The 22,077-nt window shown below is 40.6% G+C and overlaps 1 protein-coding gene across 2 annotated transcripts in view; it reads right to left on the bottom strand.

Annotated features, from left to right (window-relative positions):
• LOC111940710 (guanine nucleotide-binding protein G(q) subunit alpha) overlaps nucleotides 1–21,160 on the bottom strand; it is a 113,353-nt gene extending 92,193 nt beyond the window's left edge. The window contains exons 1-2 of one of the 2 annotated variants that reach the window (XM_086869119.1): nucleotides 20,818–21,160; nucleotides 20,178–20,383 (exon numbers count right to left, since the gene is read on the bottom strand). In XM_086869119.1, the coding sequence (XP_086725245.1) occupies nucleotides 20,178–20,313 (136 nt within the window). In that variant the 5' untranslated portion in view covers nucleotides 20,314–20,383; nucleotides 20,818–21,160. Of the gene's footprint in view, nucleotides 1–19,836; nucleotides 20,384–20,817 lie in introns of those variants that run through there. The other variant, XM_086869118.1, reaches the window with a different exon arrangement.
• Nucleotides 21,161–22,077: the final 917 nt, after the last annotated feature.

Below are 22,077 nucleotides of genomic sequence, written 5' to 3'. Positions count from 1 at the left end.
GACGGTAAGGACCACAGCTAATGCATTCTAACCACACACAGGCATTTATTCCCTAGGATCAGATTAGACCTAACTAAAGAAAAAAAAAACACAAAAAAACAAACACTCTTGACCATGGACATCAGGTTCTCCACACCTACTGTTTTGCCCTACAGATCCCTCATTCACAGTATTTGCTAACTTAGAAATAGCCTTTGTCTGCACCCCCACACCTATCATCACAGGGATAATAATTATTAACTATATGGAGGTGACAGAGTGACTGATTAGCTAGTGGGTGGGCAGCATTTTGAAAAATCTACACTACTGTGTAGGTATTCTCTCTTATTACAAATACTCTTGTGCATGTACCACCCAAAAAGACAGCAGTGTATAAACAAGAACCAATCCATTTCTTTGCAATATGCCTTTGCTCCACTTGCTGAAGCCACTCTGGTGACAGCAGGTTATTTCATGGAACTTAACAACGATCTGACATGTCCACTCGAAGTGCATGCATTGATTATAGTTAGGATACCTATTCAGTCCAGCAGAAGCTTGCCTGTGGAAATACAAGTCTGTCTACATAGTATAAGCTTCTCTGTATCTTAAAAGGTTATTCAGTATCAGTCAGGATCCAAAAACCCATGAACAACTAAATGACTCCTCAATATCACTGCTATACACAACAGAAGCAACAAGAATCTACTGTTGTTCTCATTTTATTCTTTATTCTTTATTGTTCTCAACTTTATTCTTGCATAATAAAACCAAAGACAATGTAAAGAATTTATTAGTAAGTATTTTAGAGATTGCCATTTTGTTAATTGCTACCTTTTATGTTTAATTTTGGCACTGTAGTCATGCTTACCTCCCAGGCTTTGCAGTATGGCAACAGCCTCAGAGGGGCTCACCTGAGAAGTCAGTCTACCAGATTAAGCCTCACATAAAGTGTGAGGACATTTTCTGTGCTTCAAAATACAACAGCAGGAGAAAATAACCCTTTCTACTTCCAACAGCTTTCTGCTTGGTTTAGTCATAATGTACACAGAATGTGTCTTCTGTTTGGCCAAATCAGTTTAAACTCCCAGTTTCAACCTCTCAAGAAAGCTATCTTGCTGTCTAACTACACTGCTATGTATTGCGCATCCATGTGTTGAAAAGCAGCATGCATCATCAGATGAAAGAAGTAAAGTTCTCACCCTTGATCAAAAGTTAGCCTCAGCTTCTGATCCTGCCAATTCTAGAAATTTACACATATGCTTACTCATTCATCCAGTTCTCTCAGGGCTTCTAAATCAGGTCAAAGGGTAGATAAGTACTTCAGTGCTCATTGGCAGAGGTCACAGTTCTGTCCAGGAAACCTGCAATCTCTCTGAACAGTTTCTTCACTTAGAGAGCAAGGCATGATACTAACATAAACAAATGCTAAAATAAACAAATCAGGTGTCCAAGCATGCCAGAAGAAGTTGCAGATTGAGAAACCAGTAACTAAAGAAGCTAGATGTACTGAAAATTATTAATGAATTTCAGTGTCCTTAAATAGATGCTTAGAGGAGTGACAGGACCTTTCATGTACACATTCAAAAATATTAGTCAAAACTACTTCCAATTACCAGCATGACTACATAGTTTAGACCAAATAAAAGAGAACATTAAAATACATTTCACGGTAAGATTTTTCAGAAAAAAATTAACTACTGGTGCCATCAATAACATAAGCACCTGATTGTACATGACAGAAAGAATGAAAAGGAACTTCTATAAATAGTCACTTTTTATGGAATTGTAACAAGATGTTCCAAAGATATTTAAATGTGAAGTTTAGTTCAGACATTTAGGCACTATTGGCTAAGACATGCAAAACTTACTAGTCCTAAGTAAGCATTTCCAGTCCAATGTAAACAAAAATCTGCCTCCTTGGAAGCATTGGTACCTCAGCCTCTTTTCTATCTCAGTGTATAAACTGGGTGATGTGCTAGAGGGGGAAACAGCATCACCTACGAAAGTAACAACTACCACCTTTCTACTTTCCCTACTTGAAAATTTAATTTCAGTATGACTTTTCCAAAAAGAAAAGCTATTGTGTGAAGGTAAGATAATGATCCATGAAGCCCTGAGTTAAAGCCTTATCATTTAGGAAAGAATCATGCATTATGATCCAAACTGTAATGATCATTACATTTAGGTGGATTGCAGAAAACCAGCAAAATTGGCAACATGCTGTCATTCCCTTGTATTTTACAGTATCAGAAGCATTATGAAGTAAATGGAAAGAAAAAAAGAAAAAACCCAACCAAACCCAACCCTAGATCAGCTTGAATTCAGACTGTGTTTCAGAAATGATGGTATGGATTCATTAATTGATCCAGGAATAAGGCCTGGTATCACTTCCAGTATCATTCTGAAATGTAATTCATAACACTCTAATTACTAATTATTATTAAAGAGATTACTGGGAAGAGCAAGCAGCTCAAGATACTTAGTAACAGAGATAGCATTAATTTAAGAAAAAGAGGAAATACTCCTAGGTGACTTTTATGTCATAATATACAATCTGAAAACTAATCTATCTTGCTTGCTGATTAAAGGGCTGCCTGAAATTGAGAAGAAAATTACAGTGAAAGCAATAAACAATTTGCATTACAAGTTTTTCAGGTTTTCTGTTTCAAAAAACTTTTGATGTTTTGAGAGGATCATTTTTCCCTTCTCTGTGAAAGGGGATTCATTAACAAGGCGAGTCCAAAGGAAGAATGGCAGGAAGGTTTCTTCTTCATCTACAATTAATTTACAATTGCAAAACCGTAAATTTCATTTACAATTGCAAACCTGATATATTCCAAGGTAACTTCATAACATGGAAGAGGGTTGGTTTGTTTTGTTTTCTGGGATTTGTTTTTTTTTCCTAAGGATGTGTTCTTTTTTTTTCTTCTTTTTGGTTTTGACATTTGTTTTTTTTTAAACATACCTTATTCTAAGGGGGAATGGGTAAGAACAAAAGAAAAATCTTTGTAGGAGGCAAAGGCTTTTATATACTTAAAGCAGACTATTAAGAAAGGACAGGGAAAAAAAATAATCCAGAATTCAAATGGCTTTTACCTTCCTTCCATTTTTTGGTTTTCACGAAGAAAGAAAAGAAAATAGCGTATCCACAAACAGCTGACTCATTACTGGAATTATCTCAGGAGAGCCTGGAAGATAACATGCCATCATTTGATTTTACGGGTTTGGATGCAAAGAAATTCTACAAGTTAAGAGCTCCAAAGAGCAACCAAAATCCAACACCTAACAAATAAATCCTCAACATGACACAGTGTTATGACAAGAGGAAAATAAACCCAAGAGTCCATTTTTAGAAAATAACATTGAAAGTAAAGTTTTTAGAAAGCAGAGCGCCAAACACAGCTACATACTCATTTTCTAAGGTTCAGCCCTCCTCATGGGTTTCAGTGCCTATTTTCCACAGGAGCACTGAGTACCAGTCTTTAAAACAGAGACCTATGGATGGGCCAACGTTCCAACTCCAGTGCAGCTTGACAAATGTCCCCTATCTCTCTAAATGTACTGAATGGTTTACCAGAAGACCATGCCAGTATCTCCATTTCTCCCTGCAGCACAGACAAGACAGACAGAGCTAAGGTATGCTTCACAGCTTCTCTCATGCTTCACTGTCCCAGACATCAGAGTCACCAGTGGACATCAAGACAGCAGATCTTAAGGTACTGAAGATGGGACATGGGAGATGTGACACATAACATCACTCAACTGTAGGGTACAGGCTCATCTTCAAACATTAGCTAGGAGGGGCATTCTTAAAGAAAGCAGTAAGGACAGAGTAGGACTGTTACTTCAGAAGTGGGCACATCTCTGTATAAAACCCTCTATCCCACACCACCACACCCACAAATCCTCTAAGGGAAGCCATCAGGCCCTCTAGTAGGCATCCACATAGTAAAGTTCTGTCACCTTAGACAATAAAACTCTGCCAAGAGCCAAGGCAGGTGCTGGTTGCTCTGCTATTTCCCCTGGTCGAGCATGGCAGGGTTATAGACTGGCAGTACATGCACTTCTTCCTTACTTCCAATCTTGTCAACCTTGACTGGACAGGCTTTTAAGAAGTTGTTTGTACGTATTCTAGAATACACATATTTGGTGCACAAAATACAAATTTTTGTATATACAAAAATATACAAAAGTACTCTACAGTACCTTTGTAGAGAATCACAAGTCTTATCTGTTTCTTTCTTTCATGAATGTACACACCAAGTTCACATTCACCTTTGCAAATAATCTTCTGACTTTGCAGCACACTTCTACCAGTGGTAAGTATTTTGAGAGTAGGAGATGAGATATTTTTCCTTCTGCTACTTTATCCAGAAATATTCTGTCTTATGCAAAAGGAATTTACTGACAGCAGACAGAGAATCTTTTTCAAGTACCACCAAAACAACTGAGTTTGTGATCACAACTATGTGCCACTTACCAGGATGTTTTGCCTGGGCTTACATGCATAGCTAGCACCCTGCACCTAGTTTACACATGGTCTCAGGATGTTGCCGAAGTGCGTTTCCAAGCTGGAGGGTTTCAACCCTGCTGTGTCTACTTAGTTTATAATAAATAATGTGTCAAACACCTAAAACCACAACTACCCTATGTAATTATGGATAATGATGTGACATTAGCAGAAGCACTGACACTGCCCAGAGGTCGCTCAGCCTACAACCAACTGCTTGAAGCTACAGGCTGTGTCAGTCCTGTAGCTACTCAGGGACCAGCTGAAAGACAGACCTGTATCAACCCACAGTCCAGGGTAATGAGCTACCTTGCTATCTTCCCAGACAGACTTAAGCTGCACAGATGATTGCCTTGGGAAAAGCATGCTAGCATACTGCCACTGTGAGACTTCTGAACTGCAAAACTAGTATTTTCACTGATTCCCCCTCAAGTAACTGGTCACAGTGGTCCAGGACTACTTACAAGATGTTTTTTTGTACAGAATAAAGCAAGTGCAGCATGATGAAATAAAACTCCCATAGGATTTCCCCCACACTGTATGATTAAAGGTCAGGGTGAACTGATGACTCAGCTAATCCATACCTGCAAGATGATGCTGCAGTACAGTCCCTGTATTTCACAAAATCACAAACTGGTTGAGGCCAGAAGGGAGCTCAAGCAGGGCCACAACAAGCTGCCCAGGACCATGGGTAGAAGTTTTTTAACCGAAGGCACATGCTACAACTGCCCTGAGCAACTGATGCCAATGCTCAGTCACCCTCTCAGTGAAAAAGTGCTTCCTGATGTTTAGAATCTCCTATGTTTCAGCCTCTGCCCATTACCTCTTGCCCTATCACTGGGCATCACTGAAGAGAACCTGTCTCTGTCCTCTTTATAAGTTCCTCTTGGATACTTACATAAATTGGTAATATCCCTCTCTGAGTCTTCTCTTCAGCTGGCTGAATTTTCATTACCTTAGACACTCCTTGCTTGAATCCCTCCAGAAGTTCCACACCTATCTCTCTTGTTAACCTTAACATCAGACTCACAGCCCACCAGGCAAAAGGAAAAGAGTGCTAAGTGCTTTATAAGGAAACCTTTTCCCCAGAGTATTCAGTCTGCATCTGCATCAGTACAGTGACGATGCTTCAGCTGTGCTGACACCCATCTTAAAATTATGTAAGAACTTTTTGAGTTCCATAGGTACACAAGAAAACAGTCCCACAGGTAAGCAGTAGACCTATGCACCTCAAATCCTCATTTTTTTAAGAATAAATCTATTCATGAAAGCCTTGACACCTAGATGAGGGAAGGTAACTGGAAGAAAGTACCCTGTAAGCATCCCAGACTATTCCAACTGCAGTCAAGCCCTGGGATGTTCAGTTCTTCCTCAATTTTCAGAAGTGCTCACTTTCTAAGGATAAATCCAATTCCTCTGCAGAAGATGCTGAACTCCTTACAGCAGACCTCTAGAACCAGTGCTCCTCAAGGTACAACCTAAAGCTGCTTTCCTATTTCATGCAAGAGCTAAGCAGCTGCTACCAGCATTCACGAAGCACTGACCCTTACACAAAAGCACTGTGTATAGTCTATATAGCCAGACAGCACTCCCAAGGTGGATGAGCCATGACCACTGCGCATGCAGTACACAAGAGAAGCCTGCAGGTACCGAGGCGTAGGCACAGACCGATTCTGGTATCATTACACTGCACCCTATCTGGATGCAAGCAAGACCCTGCAAATACTTCCAAGGGATTGCTCCCTTTAATGCTATTTAATAGAAATAATGACAGCAATACCATACATGCGCCTGAAGTACACTCCATCTGATTAATTACTCTGAACCTTTTAAGTACCTAAACACCCAACATTTAACATCCTGACACACAGTTTAAACATTACTGTCTTATACCAGAAGGAAGCAGAAAAACCTGGAGATAAACTCCTGGAAAGGAATAGAATATATGACAGTTCTGGGCTGGGGACTAGTCCCTAGATTTCTGTGGAAGATAGAAGTTACAGAATTTGGGCAATTTCCATTGTTAGAAGAGGAAGACATTCCAAAAGGCAGGTTGATCAGAGATGTCAGAGTATCCTCGCACTGTTGAAAGTGAAGAGGGGGATGGGGAGGGCAGTGCACTTATATAGCAAAAAAATCGAAGAAGAATTACAATTAAATGAATAATCAAATAATATTCAGAGGTTGAACTGTTTGTACAAATATTCTAGACAGGCAATAAACCCACAAAACTGCTGATATATAGATGTCAATTTGAAAAAGGAGGTATAACTGAAGAAAATATTTACAAAAGTTGAAGTTCAGTGGTTTGCTTTATTTTATACTTGAGAATTGGCTTGAAGCCAGTGATCTTTATGATTTTGGCTTAAATTCTAATAGGGAAAAACAGAAACAAAGGCCGATGCCATAGCAGATGACAGTCACAGATATGACCATCACACCTGACAGACTAGTCAAGTGGGGCTTCTCTAGCGCTTTCATGAAAAGGGAAAAGTGTAGTTTCCTAAGGCCATGTAACTGATGCTAAAGACCTCAAGCAAATTACCTTGGTAATTCCGCAAGTTTAAAAATTGTGATTCCTAAACCAGAAAAGCACCATACAGAAATACCTCTTAAGAAATGGAGCATGTGTTGGCACCATAGTCAAAAGTAACTGCAGGAGCATATAATTATGACTGTACACCATTTGCCATGTGTAAACAGAAGAAGTTTAACACCAGTAGTAAAGGCTCGTTATAAGCACACTGCATTCATCACAGCTCCTTTAGCAAAACCTGACAGAATTCAAAGTGTAAACTGGATTTAGATTTAAAACAGGAACAATCGGGAGTCATTTCAGAACATTTTACTGAAGTAGCCTAGACAGCCACAATTATACGAAGAAAAAAGAGAAACAATAAACCAGCCTGGATAAGAGAGGAACTAAAAGAAAATAATTTAAATAGGTAAGCCAAAAACATGGAAATCTCAACCATTTTTAAGAGAAAAAGTCAAATGAAGACCTCTGGGGCTCCAAGTAAGACTTCACTTTTTTTTTAATGAAAAAACACACCGTTCCCTCATGAAACTGCTGCTGTAGAATACTTAATAAATATTAACACAGAAAAACACCCATGTAATTTTCAACTTTTTTTTCTTTCAGGGAAGCACAGACCACATTTTCAGTGACAATGAAAGGGTGCCCACTGAAGACCAACAACACAGGATTTATTCAAGTCAGAATGTCAGTCAGAGGGTCCAAAGATTTTAGAAGGACTGACTAGGAAGGCATACTGACTTGAAACTCTTGAATTATCACCCAAAAAAAAACCCAAAGGGTGAAAAATAGGTGTGAGAAAGAGACTGCATACCAAGACCAATGGAGTTACAGTAGTCAGATGGCTTGCTGCACAAAGTCAGTGGTTTTGAAGAACTGAGCATCTGCTAAGCAACTGATCATACAACAGACCAACAAAACATGCATTCACTAACAGTTGTTTAAACAGTTAAGTAGTAAACTACACAGGCAAAAGTCCTCAACAGACAACTGTCTTCCAAACAGGATCCAAACAATATTAAGACTTCTAAAAATCTTTAAAATCTTCACCCATGAGATAAAATAAAACATGATATTATTACTGACAGTACTCACAGGTGATGTAAAAGCTATGAACTGGTAAACAGTGATGATGGTATGATGCTGAAAACTATATTAGAATAATCTGTAAAACAGAAACAGGCAAATACTGTGTATCCAAATACTATTAAACATAAACTTGTCGAACAATGACTAAACCCACCCTAAAAAGCAATTATTTAGAAAAGCATTTGAGTTACAGCAGTCATCTAAACATGAAGAGTTTAATGTCATGGCTGTTACACTCCTTGAATGCACTTCAATAGTTGTATTTCATCCAGAAGTACTTACAATAAAAAATATATACACATCACTGTTCAATTCTCATGATCTGTACTTCAGTACTGACCTGGAATTAGAAAGCAGTCAAAAAACAGATACAAAAACAATTAAAGGATGATGAAATCCACTCTACAGTTACAAAGTTAGAACTGAACTATGGAACCATTCAGATTAAGCCTTAAGATACTGGATTATTTTCTTCTGTCCAAAGTTGATAATGAGTGTAATGCTCATGATTATGATGAGCTGAAAAAAACAACTATCAGTGCAGTTATTTTACTTCTTATACTTTACCTAATTTCAGAAAACACATTCCATAATATTTCGAGAAAGATTATCAGACAGGTCACTGGCATTTTGTGCAACCATTTTGGTTCAAAAAACCACATACCACCCTCTCAAAAAACACACACACACAAAAGAAAACCCCATCATAAATACTCTCAAAAAGAAGCCTTTCCAAACCCACCAACAAGTCTGAGTTATTGAGCACAGTGTTATATACAATTAATATCACTATACCTAACTACAGTCTAGATTGGTAGGTTGAAATACTGTTTCAAGTAAGACAGTTACACTCAATCAACAAATACACATTTGTCTTGCTTATGGCTCTGTTTTGACTACATCCCCAGAGTTTTGATCCTCTGTCTACAGAAAAAAAAAAAAAAAAGGAAAAAAAGAAGAAAAAAAAAAGCTGCATATAAATGGGAAGGTATTAGAAAATTCCATGTCACTAAGCAGAAGTAGCTTGGTATCATGTAAACAAGACAAAACAGACACAGAAGGTGATCACATGTTTCTGCATCTATAGATTATTCTAGAAAATACTGTCAGTCCTTGAAAAGAACTAAAATATAAGGCAAAAGCATTACAAAGTATTTTCATGGTAGTTTTTCCCCACTTTTTTAAGCAATTCTAACAAAAGACTATGCCCTAGCAGTCTGACAAGTCATATAGTCATATACAGTAATTTTGCATAATTACACATTAAAAAAGTCCCACCATATTTTGTCATTTTAAACAACAAAAAGACAATCTCCTCCTGCTTTACTGGTTTTATATTATTTAATGGGAAAACTCCATAGACAAAAAATGCAATGCAAATATTTAAATCTATCCTTCTCACTTTACTACATGAAGCTGTAGACCAAAAAAAGCCTGTAAATAAAAACATTCAGACAAAGCATTTTCTGAGAACAACCAAATGAAAACTGCACTATTAAAACTAATGTGATTGTAAATTTACAAAATAAACAAAAAAATAACCACAAGAATGTCATTACCCAGAGAATGTTTGTGTCAAATTTCTCCAGGAAAACTATTTAAAAGGTATACATACTAACTTCACTGTTCAGCATCAGAGGTTGATGTATTTGCATTTGGTGTAGGAAACACAGCCACAATTAAGCCATTAGCAAATTCTGCTCTCGTTATTTGTGTAGTTTTGGTTCAGACATCAAAATCTTCAGATTACTGTGAATCTAGTTCTTAACCCTAATTCAATCTGATAATTAATAGGAATATATTACGTTGTGGAGCCAAATACAGAACAAAATCAAAGTGAATCTGAATTCACTATTACCTTGCCTTGCAGGTAAGAGGAAAGGATGAATGCAATTAAGCAAATAAACCCCAAGAGAACAAAAACTGTTCTAGGCAGAGACTGTTTCTGGATTTCTATGAACACCAACAGCATTAAAATCCAAGCTTAAAGGATTGTAAGACAAGCCATTTTACTGATGTTAACTGTGGGGTGGAGGGGCACTGGCATACGTTGCCCAGAGCAGCTGTTCCATCTCTGGCAGTGTTCAAGGCCAGGCTGTCTGGGGCACTGAGCAGCCCCATTCAGCATAAGGTGCAGCCCCTGGCAGGGGGCTGGAACTTAAAAGATCCTTTCCCACCCAAACTGTTGTTATTCCATGAAGCATGCTGTTAGTCCATTTAATGAAATACACTAATTCTAATGAATCTTTGTTTTGTCTGTAGAAAATACCTAGTTTTACATTTTGATGAAAGCAAACTTACTCCTACATTGCCTGTTCTGCTTTTCTATTAAATAAGCTACTAAACCAGAAGAGACCTAAATGAAATCTATCTTTGCATCGCTCAGACTAAATGTTTATTATCTCCTTTAATTTATTTACCAATTCAGTGCTGAGATAAACATAGACCAAAAAGAAACTGAACACAGTACAGAAAAAAAAATCTCATGTTATTTCTTTTCAATACTCTCTCTTTACCAAGAAAAACAGAAGCATGTTTAGGTGCATTTTGCACTTTCATAGGGGGAAAAAGAAATACATGCATAAAGCACTTACAGTTATCAAGTTAGGAAGATGTACAACAGCTTAAACTTCAGGAAATCACTTATTACCAAGCAGTCTAATCATAGCATCACAGAGCAGTTTGGGCTGCGAGGTACCTTTAAAAATCATCTACACCACCCACCTCACCAGACTGCTCAAAGACCCCTCTAGCCTTGCCTTGTACACTTCCAAGGAAATCATTCACATCCTTCCCTGAGCAGCCTGTTCCAGTGTCTCACCTGCCTCCCTGTAAAAGCTTTCTTCCGAGTCCAGTCTCAATCTAGTCACTTTCAGTTCAAAACCATCACTTATCTTCTGACAGACCCAGGTAAAAAGTTCTTTCTACAGCTTTCTTATATACACATCTGGTATACTGAAAGGCTGTTCCAAGGTCTCGCAGCCACCTTCTTTTCTGCTGACTGAAAAACCCACACTATCTCAGACTCTCTTCGTAAGAGGTGCTTCAGCTCTCTGATAATTTTTGTGGCTCTTTTCTGAGCTCTTTTCACTCTGGACGTGTGTCCCTCTTGTGCTGATTACCATAGAGATGGATGCAGTTTTCCAGGTCCCACCATACAAGAATCACCTCCCTTGTCCACCCAGCCAGACTTCTGATGCAGGCCTGGCTCTCCAGGTTTCAAGTGTGCATTGCTGTCTCAAGTCAAATTTTTCATTCACCTGTACCTCTAAGTCTTCCTGCACATGGCTCTCAATCCTTTCATGCCCCACACTGTAGTGATGTCAGGGGTTGTCCTAACCCACAGGCAACACACCCAGGACCTTGGACTTGGCCCTGGTGAACCTTGTTGAGGTTCCAACTTACCTTCCAACAAAGGTACCAGCTATATCTCTCAGACTGGTGTCACCTGGAAATGTGCTGAGGCTGCAACTTCCCACTGCTTTTATCATAATGAAGGTATTAAACAGTATGATTCCTTGAGGGACACCACTCATTACTGTTTCCACTTAGATATTAAACCATTGACCATAACTCCTTCAATGCAGCCATCAAGTCATTTCTTTATTCATGAAAGAATCTATCCATCCAACTTCCTTCACCCCAATTTACCAGTAAGAATTTTGGGAGGGGACACGATATCAAAGGCCCTACAGAAGCCTAGAAAGATGGTATCCTTACCTCTTCCTTTGTCCACTGATACAGTTACTCCACCATAGAAGGCCACAAGATCAGGCAGTTAGTCCTTCATGAGGCCTTACTGGCTGACTCTTGAATGAATACCTCCGTATCTTCCCTATGTTTCAACAGATGTTTAAAGACTATCTGTTCCATGATATAAAGACCAGCCTGAGTTTTGTCTTAACATTGCCGAAGAGGCTTCCCCTACTTGGGGGGATTAAAAAAAGCTTCTCAAGTGTTTGTCACAGAATTTTTTACTAAATCCTTTTGCCATGACAGGTAATACCTATAACTTCCCAGATCAAATCTTCCACAAAAAAACACTTAGACAACTTACTGGACTGGGGGAATGGTAATGAGATAAAAAGATTTTAATCTCTAAATCTTTTAATAATGAGCCAAGTCAGTCTCTGACTGACTTGGCCCATTATTAAAAGAGAGTGACTTGGTGGCCTGTATTCTGGGATTAACTACTAATCCCATCACTGTTAAAGATGACCAGGTACATACACCATAATCACCCCACAAGAAAATAAGCAGTCACAGGACATGAGAGATTCAAGCGGCCCAAGTATTGTTGCTGTGTCTGAAAACACTTCCAAGCATCAGGTTCTATTAATACAAAAACAAGAAACTAAAAGAAGGAAAAGAGAATTTACCAGAGTTATTAAAATATAGGTATAAGGATATGTCCTTTATTCTTTGGCCTCTTCTCCCCAGGACAACTACACAGCGTCTCTGTCTCCAGGCTACTATTACTTTCTTTTTAAAAACAATCAAACATAAATACAAGTGATAAGTATTGTAAGAATCATTATTTTCCTTCCCAAAAGATTAACTGAGTTAAAACAAATTTTACAAAGGAGTACTCTGGGTTGGTTTTTTGTTTGTTTTTAGTGTTCCTTTTTGCAAACTATCTTTGAAACGTTTTACTATCAACATAAATATTTAATTTCAACACCATCTAGAGAGCACACTCCAAAAACACAAGCATCAGAACCTCCAAATACCCGGACAGTTGTGTAAGAATCTACTCAAGATATCTAAATGATGACTTTCTTTTTCAGCATTTAATTTCAATTGCTTTTGCTACTCTGGTCTATGAGAATTAAAGGCATTTACAGCGCTTTTCAAATTCATTATCAGAGCAAAATATAAATTCCATATGTGATCATCAGTTTCCCAAGCCTGATGAGTTCCCAAAAACATGAAGAATGATGGCATCTTTTCCAACTTCTGTGTGTTTTGCATTTTTCTGCCCTTCTGAATTAGCAGCTATCTCAGAAGCCTTCTGTTTGACTTTCTGGATGACACTGTTCACTCATAAATGTGGGCTGGAATACGTTTCAGCATTCTTTTTCAACATTCTCTAATGTAAGCAAGATAATGAACTTTAAGGACATAGGAGTTAAAAACTCTCCTGTGGTGGGTTTATAGAACAAGGAAATAAAAGCAAGTCCCCTTAACTCACAGAAGTATTCTCATTCCGTGTAAGGATTATTGACAAAGATTATCATTACAGCAATGAATTATCCAAGGACCAAGAAGCTCATGCAAGTGTCTAGTGAGCATATAGCTCAGGTACAGTGACAGACATACTAACAAAACTAGACAGTATTGTATATTCTGTGCCATAAGAATAAATACTATTATAATTATTTTTTCCTAAAGGAAAACTTCAATGTGTACCTAAAATACATTCGCTGTATTATACCTTAGATTTTATATATCATCAAGAACAGGATCTCTTTAGGCTGATTTCATGTCTTTATAGAATTAAATGAGTAATTTCTACCTTAATTCCTGTTTTCTCAAAGAATCTCTAACAGGCTAACTTTGTTTCACATCCAGATACACCAAGTTCCTACAGAACGGGAACCTTATGGAATAGATTTAACTTAAAGGTGGCTAACCCTATCTGGGCAAACACTATTCTGATCCACATTTGCCAAAATTTGACCTGTATTTTTCTGTAAACTTCAGAAGACTTAAGGATCTAACTGCACTCAGCTCTTTAGAGAAGAGAAGACTGGGGGTAGATGGGAGAAATATAATGTATTTCAAATTTCAACTGCCCTTTCCACAATTTCCCTTGGGGAAAACAAATCTTCTTTCAAGAGCCTTTGGACAGCTGGGACTGAGTACCAAAGTACTTCAACAAGGACCAGAATGGCATTCTCCTACATACAAAATGAAAGTCAGATTATCAGTAAGAACAGGGCCTTGGGTAGAAATCTTATCCATGTACTCAGAGGCAAACCGACTCAGCTCTGCTGATACAACAATGATATGGTCTTCTCAATTTACTGAATCACTAGTTGCTTTCACTTTCATGAATTTTCTAATGTTTTGTTGCTTATTCAAGCAATACATGTATTGCACACTATCTGCTTTCCACAGGGAGATGAGCTGAACCAACACAGTGCAGCTCACCTAAATCATACAGTTCATTAAAGTAGTTTGTCAGATGCTTTAACAGATTGACAAAGGAGAAATATTGCTGGGTGGAGTTTCTTTTTGTTTCTGGAATAGCCACACCACCTTCTCAAACACCAGAATGAAATGAACAGCATTACTTTTCTGTTGGCAACTGTATCTGCATCAGGGTTCTGGGATAAAACTCTGCATTACTGATAAACAGTAAGTAGAGTATACAAATTAGGTAGTTTCATTATTCCATGCCATTTGTCCTTTGAAAGCTTACAGAGGACAAAAATCTGTAGACAATCACACTTCAGTTTTGTCTCAGTATCAGCACTACTTACTGAGGGAACAATGTGCTTTCAGAACATTTCAGATTTAAACTTTAGTTTAGCCTGAATAAACATTTTTGCTATTCCTAGAACTCTCCCAGTAGCTTTCAAAACTTCTAACTTCTAAAACTTTGGTATCTCTTGGACTTCTCTCTTCCAGTTTTAATACAGCTAATGTCTTCGCACAGAGTTAATGATATGTAAAACCTGTGGCATGCTTCCTTCTTTTTGGCCAACACCCTGTGTATGGCTTCCTAGTGTTTCCTATATGCTAATTCCTCCTTTATTTTCTCCTGCTTTCCTGCTCTTTGTTCTTGCCAGGTTTGATAATTACAGTAAATAACTGTAAAAAATTCCATAATTTCATCAGGAACAACTGTTCACACACAGTTGCATTTGTGTACAAGAACACCATTGCATTTGTGTACAAGAACATATTTTCTTCAGTCTTCTACCATTCAGGTTAAGGAAGCTGGTAGAAAAAAATATTTTTCTTAAAGCATTCTACTGCTGCAACAAAGCTCATCACCATTACTCGGACATCTACCTCACTTTATTTCACACCTCTCTGTGATTAGTTCTGCAGAGACTGCAAGGTAGTACTTTCCCCTACGAAATTGTTGTTACCACCATACAACAACAAAATTAATTTGAAGCAACTAGAGAAGAATAATTATTATTTCTTCATTTTGCAGCAAACACACACAAATGCCCATTCTCCCAAGATTTCTCTGCTCAGCATATATTTTTCATTCTACATTTATTCAACATTGTTTGTCAGTGTAACATATAAATTAGGGATCACTTGGCTCTTTTACATGTAAATAAAGCTAAATTAGTCTGATTTCTTTAACTGCTCAGACCCTCCGCTAGTTCTTATGAACTTTGGTGGGTGTAGACCCCTTATCAAGTAGTAAAAACAAAAGAGCAGCCTTTTTAATGGCTGCACACAGGTATCCTTAAATGTTCCTAAATATTTTCTAAAGATACGTACTTCAGGCTATCATGCATATCCAAATGATGATTTGTGTTTTCCTACTCCACAAAAAGAGATGTTCATATATATGGACATATTTGTGTATATGAGAATACATCAAGGTGTTAATACATACAGAATGAAATTATATTTCCTTAGAAACAGCTTCTGTTAAATAAGAGATATTTACCTATCTAGTGTCTGTATGTATTAAGATGCAAGTTAATTATTTGCTCATTTTACAGTAGTAAATATGTACTGTCTTAATTAGCTAAAACTGTTTGAAAGAATTCAGTGTGAGTAGGGCAGATTGATAAAAATACAAGTTAAAAGAAAAATGAGGAAGCTTGTTTCTCCAGCTGAAGTTATATGAAACAAGAGTCTGCCATTGTTGGCTTAATGGACCCATTTCCTCTTCAATCTATCTACACAAAGTCTGCCTCTGTTACTATACCAAGTTCTGCATGTTCAACATCTAATTCTGTTGACACGAGTTTAAAAAATAATACATATATTATTCATCTTATGTTCAAAAGCGTCTTTTGGCGTAAGATTGACTGCTGTTCATGCCAATTCAAATGGCTTATCGTCCATTTACTTTCTGTGCTACAGCACTGAGAATAGAAAGACACTTGAATCAAAGCAAGTCTCTTCACTGACACATTCACTATCTTCAACATAAGAAACACTTAACTCTTAAAAAAACATGCTTGGCACATGACACAATACCAACCAATATGCTGCAAAAAAATAGCCCTGTCACACACATCTCCTGTACCTAATCTGGCCAGGGCTTACAGACACATAGGCATAGCTAGCAAACTCTTTGCACATTATTTTCTTAGATACTCAAGGCATTTCTCAGCAAGAAAATAGTATACAATATTGATGTATAGAGTCTACAGGCAGACTATGTCCAGGACTGATGGTTTATGGCTACAACCTGTCATGCAGGCTCAAATGCTGCCTGGAAAATGTACATGGATGGCAGGAAAAAATTATACGTGGAAGTATTAAAAAAAACTTATATACCTAATTATATAGCTCATACTACTTAAATATAAGTATGTACATAAATGCTTAAAATAAAAGCATGCAGAGCACAGTGGCATAAGTGATATGAAACGTTAGAACACCTCTTTGTTTTCTCCCCTAATTATAAAAACAATGTGTTTTTACAGCTAACAGCAAACAATGGATGGATATTAACAACTGTAAGCTCTGGAGAACAATCACAGGGTTTTACAAAGTGTTCAGCAGTAATGACATCCAGAAGAGTTTGAAAAATACAGATGTAAACCAAATTCAGTGGAAGGCTGTATTTGTTCCCAAGTGTCTCAAAACACTACAGTCAAGTTGTGCTAGCTGAAACTACTAGTATGCAGTACCCTTCAGTGCATATTTATGGATTCTGTCTTTCCACAATTACAATTGTAAAAAAAGAAACACTTTGTCCTGTTCTAACATGTTAAAAAAAAATAAAAATTCAACTAATGATGTACAAAAGAGTACTTAAAAGTTTAATGTTTGAAATTTAAATGTTTAATCAAAGAGTGTTTATTTTTAAACTAATACCAAAAATAATCTTAGCACACAGTAAAAGTTTTGCACAAATTACTTCAGATTTTGAATTACTTCAGATTTTGAACTCTTTGATTTCATGGAAAGTAAAAAAGATATCATGAGCACATTAAAAGCAGTGTGTGTGTGTGTGTGTGTGTGTGTCAGAGACAATTACGAGGAACCTGAGCTTCCAAGAAGGCATTGTGTCTTTCATGAGTTAAGGAGGGAAAAAACCTTTTCCTCTGAACAAAAAAGATTAATTTTTTCTTTATGTTTGCTACATAAAGAAAATGTATTTTCTTTAAAAAAAGCTTGCATTTTTATGTGTGTACACTTAATTTTTAAGCACGTGTAATAATGAAACAACCTCGCACAGATACACTTGTTTGCGCCTTCAAAGGTCGATAATACCTTTCACTTTGCACTTGCAACTACTCTGAAGAACATGCACAGCCACTTAACCAGGCTCAGCTTAAACTGCACTAGTATGCTCTTTACAAGTCAAAGGGTATTCCTTAGTCCCATATTTAAAAACCCTTAATTCACCTAGGTTTTTCAGACCCACAATACTTAAGAGAGTAGGACTGAGAAACTGGCACTTCCAAAAAGAGAAAAAAAAAGTAAAAAGCTAAACATGTTTGCTTATGCTTACATAAAACTAAAGAGCACTAGTGATTTTCCTCCTAAAAATGAAGGGAAAGAGATGAAATGGGACAGTAAACATCTATTCAGTACTAAAAACAAAATCAGATTATTTTAAGCATGTTCAGATGGCTTTCATGCTACCAGCCTCATCATTTTTAATGAATTTATTTTCATGTGAAAATGTTTTTTTCTGTCTCATAACCATGAGAATGGCCCATACAGACAACAAACTTGGTAGCTGAGCAATTGCTTATGTTGGGGAAGCAATGAAAGAGACAAAAAAAAAAGGTGCTCTAAGGTACTTAAAATAAATCCTCTTATGAAATTTCCTTTAGAAATTGAAACTTCTGTGCAAACCAAGACACCAAGAGCTGTTCACCACACACTGCATTTCACACAACAAGATCATTAAGTGTTAATCCAAATGTGCACATACAGTTTCAGCCAAACATATGACAGAGGCTGACAAAACACACGACTAAAAATGTGTGCACAGTAACAATTTCTGTACTGGTTTTATTACTCCGATATATAGATGTGCTGTTAAGTACATGCAGCCAAAAGCTCACCCTTCTAGATCTCTAGTACATCATGCCTCCACTTTCACAAGCCTGTTGGAACGCTTAGCTGGCATTGATGATGAACACAGAAATCCTATATACAGGAGCTCAGTATACAGAAACTCAGTAAGTTTTCCCAAATTCATTCCATGGGTTGGCTTCTTCCCTGTTCTTCTGCAAATCACCACACATTATCTGGTCCAAAACAATGTCATAACTGGACTCCAGTCTACCACCAACTACCCCAATACTTCATGTTAGTGGTGGGAGAACCTTGCAAAGCAGCTCAAGTTCTGCATTCCTAACTGCAGAAGTGAATCTCTGAATTTCTTCTCTAGGTAATAGATATCAGTCTCATTCAGTGAATTTCTTATGTTTCTGAAAATCTGGGAGAAGCCTCCAGCACTACTGTAAGAGAAATCAATAATATACAGAAAAAAAATCTGGACCGAGTAACACATCAAATGTATGAACTGCCTCTCCTGAAGCGACTGTCTATCATTAATCATACTTAGACATCCATAATATTAAGTGAGGGCAATCTATTTTATCTTCTTTGTGAATCTTGAAAGTCACACCATACACTGCCATAAACCAAAATCAGGCCAAAATCCGACAGAACATTATTACTGTGAGTGCTGCATCCATGTCCACTACTTCTCCCCCAGACCAGTTAAGAGACCCCAACCTTCTCTGTATCCAGAAGATAACCTTCACGCAATTGCATATTCACATAGAAGCACTAAAATGTATTCAAACTTTTCCTTTCAACTTGCCTTATCTCACTGAAGAGGCAGCTTACTTCCCCAGTATAAATCACTACTTCTATATACGCGGCCCAAGAAAAAAAAAAAATCTTCCCTGTAAACATCCCACATCCATTTGGAACATACTCACTCCTCCACACACCAGACAGTAGTGCAAAAATACTTAAAGGCCTATGAGTCCAGGCAGGAACTATTACCAGGGAGCTAAGCGACATAGTGCATCACATTGGACACGGGCAGGCATATTTTAATTCGAAAGCCTTATTTTAACATAAGTCAAATTTCTATTAGGTAGATGCCGCCTCTGCATACTTGCAGCTCTAAAATAGAAACCTCCGTTATAATTAAAAAGAAATTATAGACGTAGTTGATTTTATTTCCTGACCAATGGGTGTATTCCAACGGTATTAAGGATCGTGCACACTTCAGGTTACCCCTCAGCTTGGCATGTGCATCTGGGCCTTTGCCGTTCCCTTTCCTTTACAGAGACGGGTGCACAAGCTGCGCACAAGCCCCTTATCCCACTGTACCTCATTAAATAAAAACGACAGTAAAAAATGCAACCGGTGAGCTAACGGCCTTGCCGAAGCTCACGGAACAATGCAGATATCACACCCGCCACCACCGACCTGCACAGTGACTCCCCCTGCGAATCCCTTCCTTAATCCACTTCGCTACCGTCGCTGTCCCACACACATCGACATTTGCCCCTCGTCCCGCAGCCCCCTCACTCACCAGCCTCCGTTCCCTCTCCATTTTGGAAGGCCGCTTCCCGTTCCACACCAAACCCACCCGCCGACGATGCCCGCGGGCGGGCACACACGCCCCGTTCCCCGCGGCGGGGGCTCGGCCTGCGGCTACCCGCGGCGGAGGCGACGAGCGCCCAGAGGCACCGCGGGCATTGTCGCTGCCGCCCCATCCCCGCCGCCGGGTGCCTGCGCCCCGGCAAAGACCACGCCGGCGGCGATGCCCGGGCTGCAGCCCGGCGGCACCTGGGGCGTGCGCACCGGCGGCGGCCCGAAGCGGGCGGCCCCAGGCGAGCGGCCCGAGGCGAGCAGAGGAAGCCCCGCACTCACCCAGCAGCAGCAGCTTCAGCTCGCGGCGGGCGTCCCGCTTGTCCCGACGCAGCTGCCGCTCGATCTCGTCGTTGATCCGCCGGGCTTCCTTGGCTTCCTCGCTCAGGCAGCACGCCATGATGGACTCCAGAGTCATTCTTCCTAACTGGTTCAGACACAGCCCCCACCCCCCCTAAACCCGCACGCACACTCGCACCCCGCCGCCGCTCCGGCCCCGGGGGGCACAGGCGCTCTCCGAGAGCCCGGGGGCCGCCGCAGGGCAGGCGTGCAGGCAGAGCAGCCTCGATGCCACAGAGGGGCAAGAAGAAAGGCAGGGCCGCTGGCGGCGCGGATCCCCGCTCCCTGCCGCTGCCAACTCCTCCTCTCCTCTAAATCATGCACCGAGCAACATGGAAACATGCACCGCGGCAGCAGCAGCAGCGCTACCCAGCCGAGCCGCCCCTCGCCCCGCTGCTCCCCTTCTCTCGCCGCCGCCCGCAGCCTGCGCGGTCCCCGAAGTGTCCCTGGCGGCCGCCGACACCCCCGCCGCCCTCCGACGCGACCACCCCACCCGCCGCGGAACCGCTAATGCCCACTAATCCCTCCCCCGCCCCGCACACGCACACATCTCCCCGCCGCTCCCCGCCCCCGGAGCGGGAGCCCGGCTCCTGCGGGGTGGGCGAGACCGCCGCTGCCCGGCAGGAAGAGCTTCCCCACGGCCGCTCCTCCTTCCCGCTGCCTCGGCGGCTCGCCCTTCCAAGCGGGGGGTGGGGGGGGGAGGGGGGAGGTAGGTGGTGGTGAGGGAAAGCGGAGCTCACTGTCAGGGAGCTGCCGCTGCTCGGCTCCGCTCGGCTCGGCCCTGCCCGCGTTGCCGACAGAACAGCGGAAAGGGAAGCGAGTGCACTAGCAGGGGTCGAGCTCGACCGGCTTTTAAATGGTTGGGCTCCGCGGGCGTGGTGCGGCAGGAATATGGCGGCCCGTCTCCCGCCGCCGCTCCCGCTCTCTCTCCGCCCCGCTGCGCGGTGGGGGCGAGCGCCCGGGGCAGCCGAGCCCCCGCCCGCGCTGTGCCGCCCCCCAGGGCCGCCCCGCCCGCCCTGCGGCGGCGGACCAGAGCCGAGGAGGAGGTGCGGGGAGAGACTGAAGCGATTCTCACGCCAAATGGCTGCGAGGAACTGTGCCTGCTCCAGTTTGTCCTGCCGGGCAGCGCCTTCCCTAACGCCGCGTTTGCTTTCGCTTCTTTATTTTTTAGTCGTGGGCACACATTTTTATTCGGTTCCCATTCTAGGAGAGATGAGTTGGGTTGGCAGGGTCTGGCGGAAAATGTGGCCGGCTGAAAGGAAGGAAGGAAGGAATAAGGAGACGAAAATGCCTTTTCCACCTTTAGCCGGAATGGGAAGACATACTCAGACGGTCAGGCACCCGGAAGGTTTAGCGCCCTGACTCCCTGCTAGGAAGGCAAAGCCGTGCGTTCCGCACGAACGCGCTGGGACACCCCACGGAACGCCACCGGTGTGGCCGATACTCGGCTGCGGTGAGTTCTGTTCGCCCCAGCCCCTGCCTCGGGCCCAGTCCCTGGAAAGCTTTCCCCACCTAGCTCTCGGTAGCCCCCAGAGTGATGGCATACAATCGAGTAGAATGCACTGATGCACCTTCTCGTTTTTGTGAATTCATAAACTCCTCACAGAATTCCCACACCTGCGCTTCCCTTGGCCACCTCCATTTCAAGCTACTTCTATCTAGGAATGTTGCCAAATCGGCTGTGAATCTGGTACAAGCCTAGGTAATGGGTAGAAAAGCACATCACTTTCTGTCCTCTAGCTCCATGTCTGGTACCTCACCAGCACCTGCTGACATCTGTTTTGAAATTCATATGCTCTTTCTTAAAAGCTTCCATATGTACTGACAAAATAATTTAAGTAAG

This window comes from Cyanistes caeruleus, chromosome Z (genome assembly GCF_971803275.1).
Source record: "Cyanistes caeruleus chromosome Z, bCyaCae1.hap1.1, whole genome shotgun sequence".
NCBI lineage: Eukaryota > Metazoa > Chordata > Aves > Passeriformes > Paridae > Cyanistes > Cyanistes caeruleus.
This window is presented reverse-complemented; position numbering and strand designations above follow the sequence as displayed.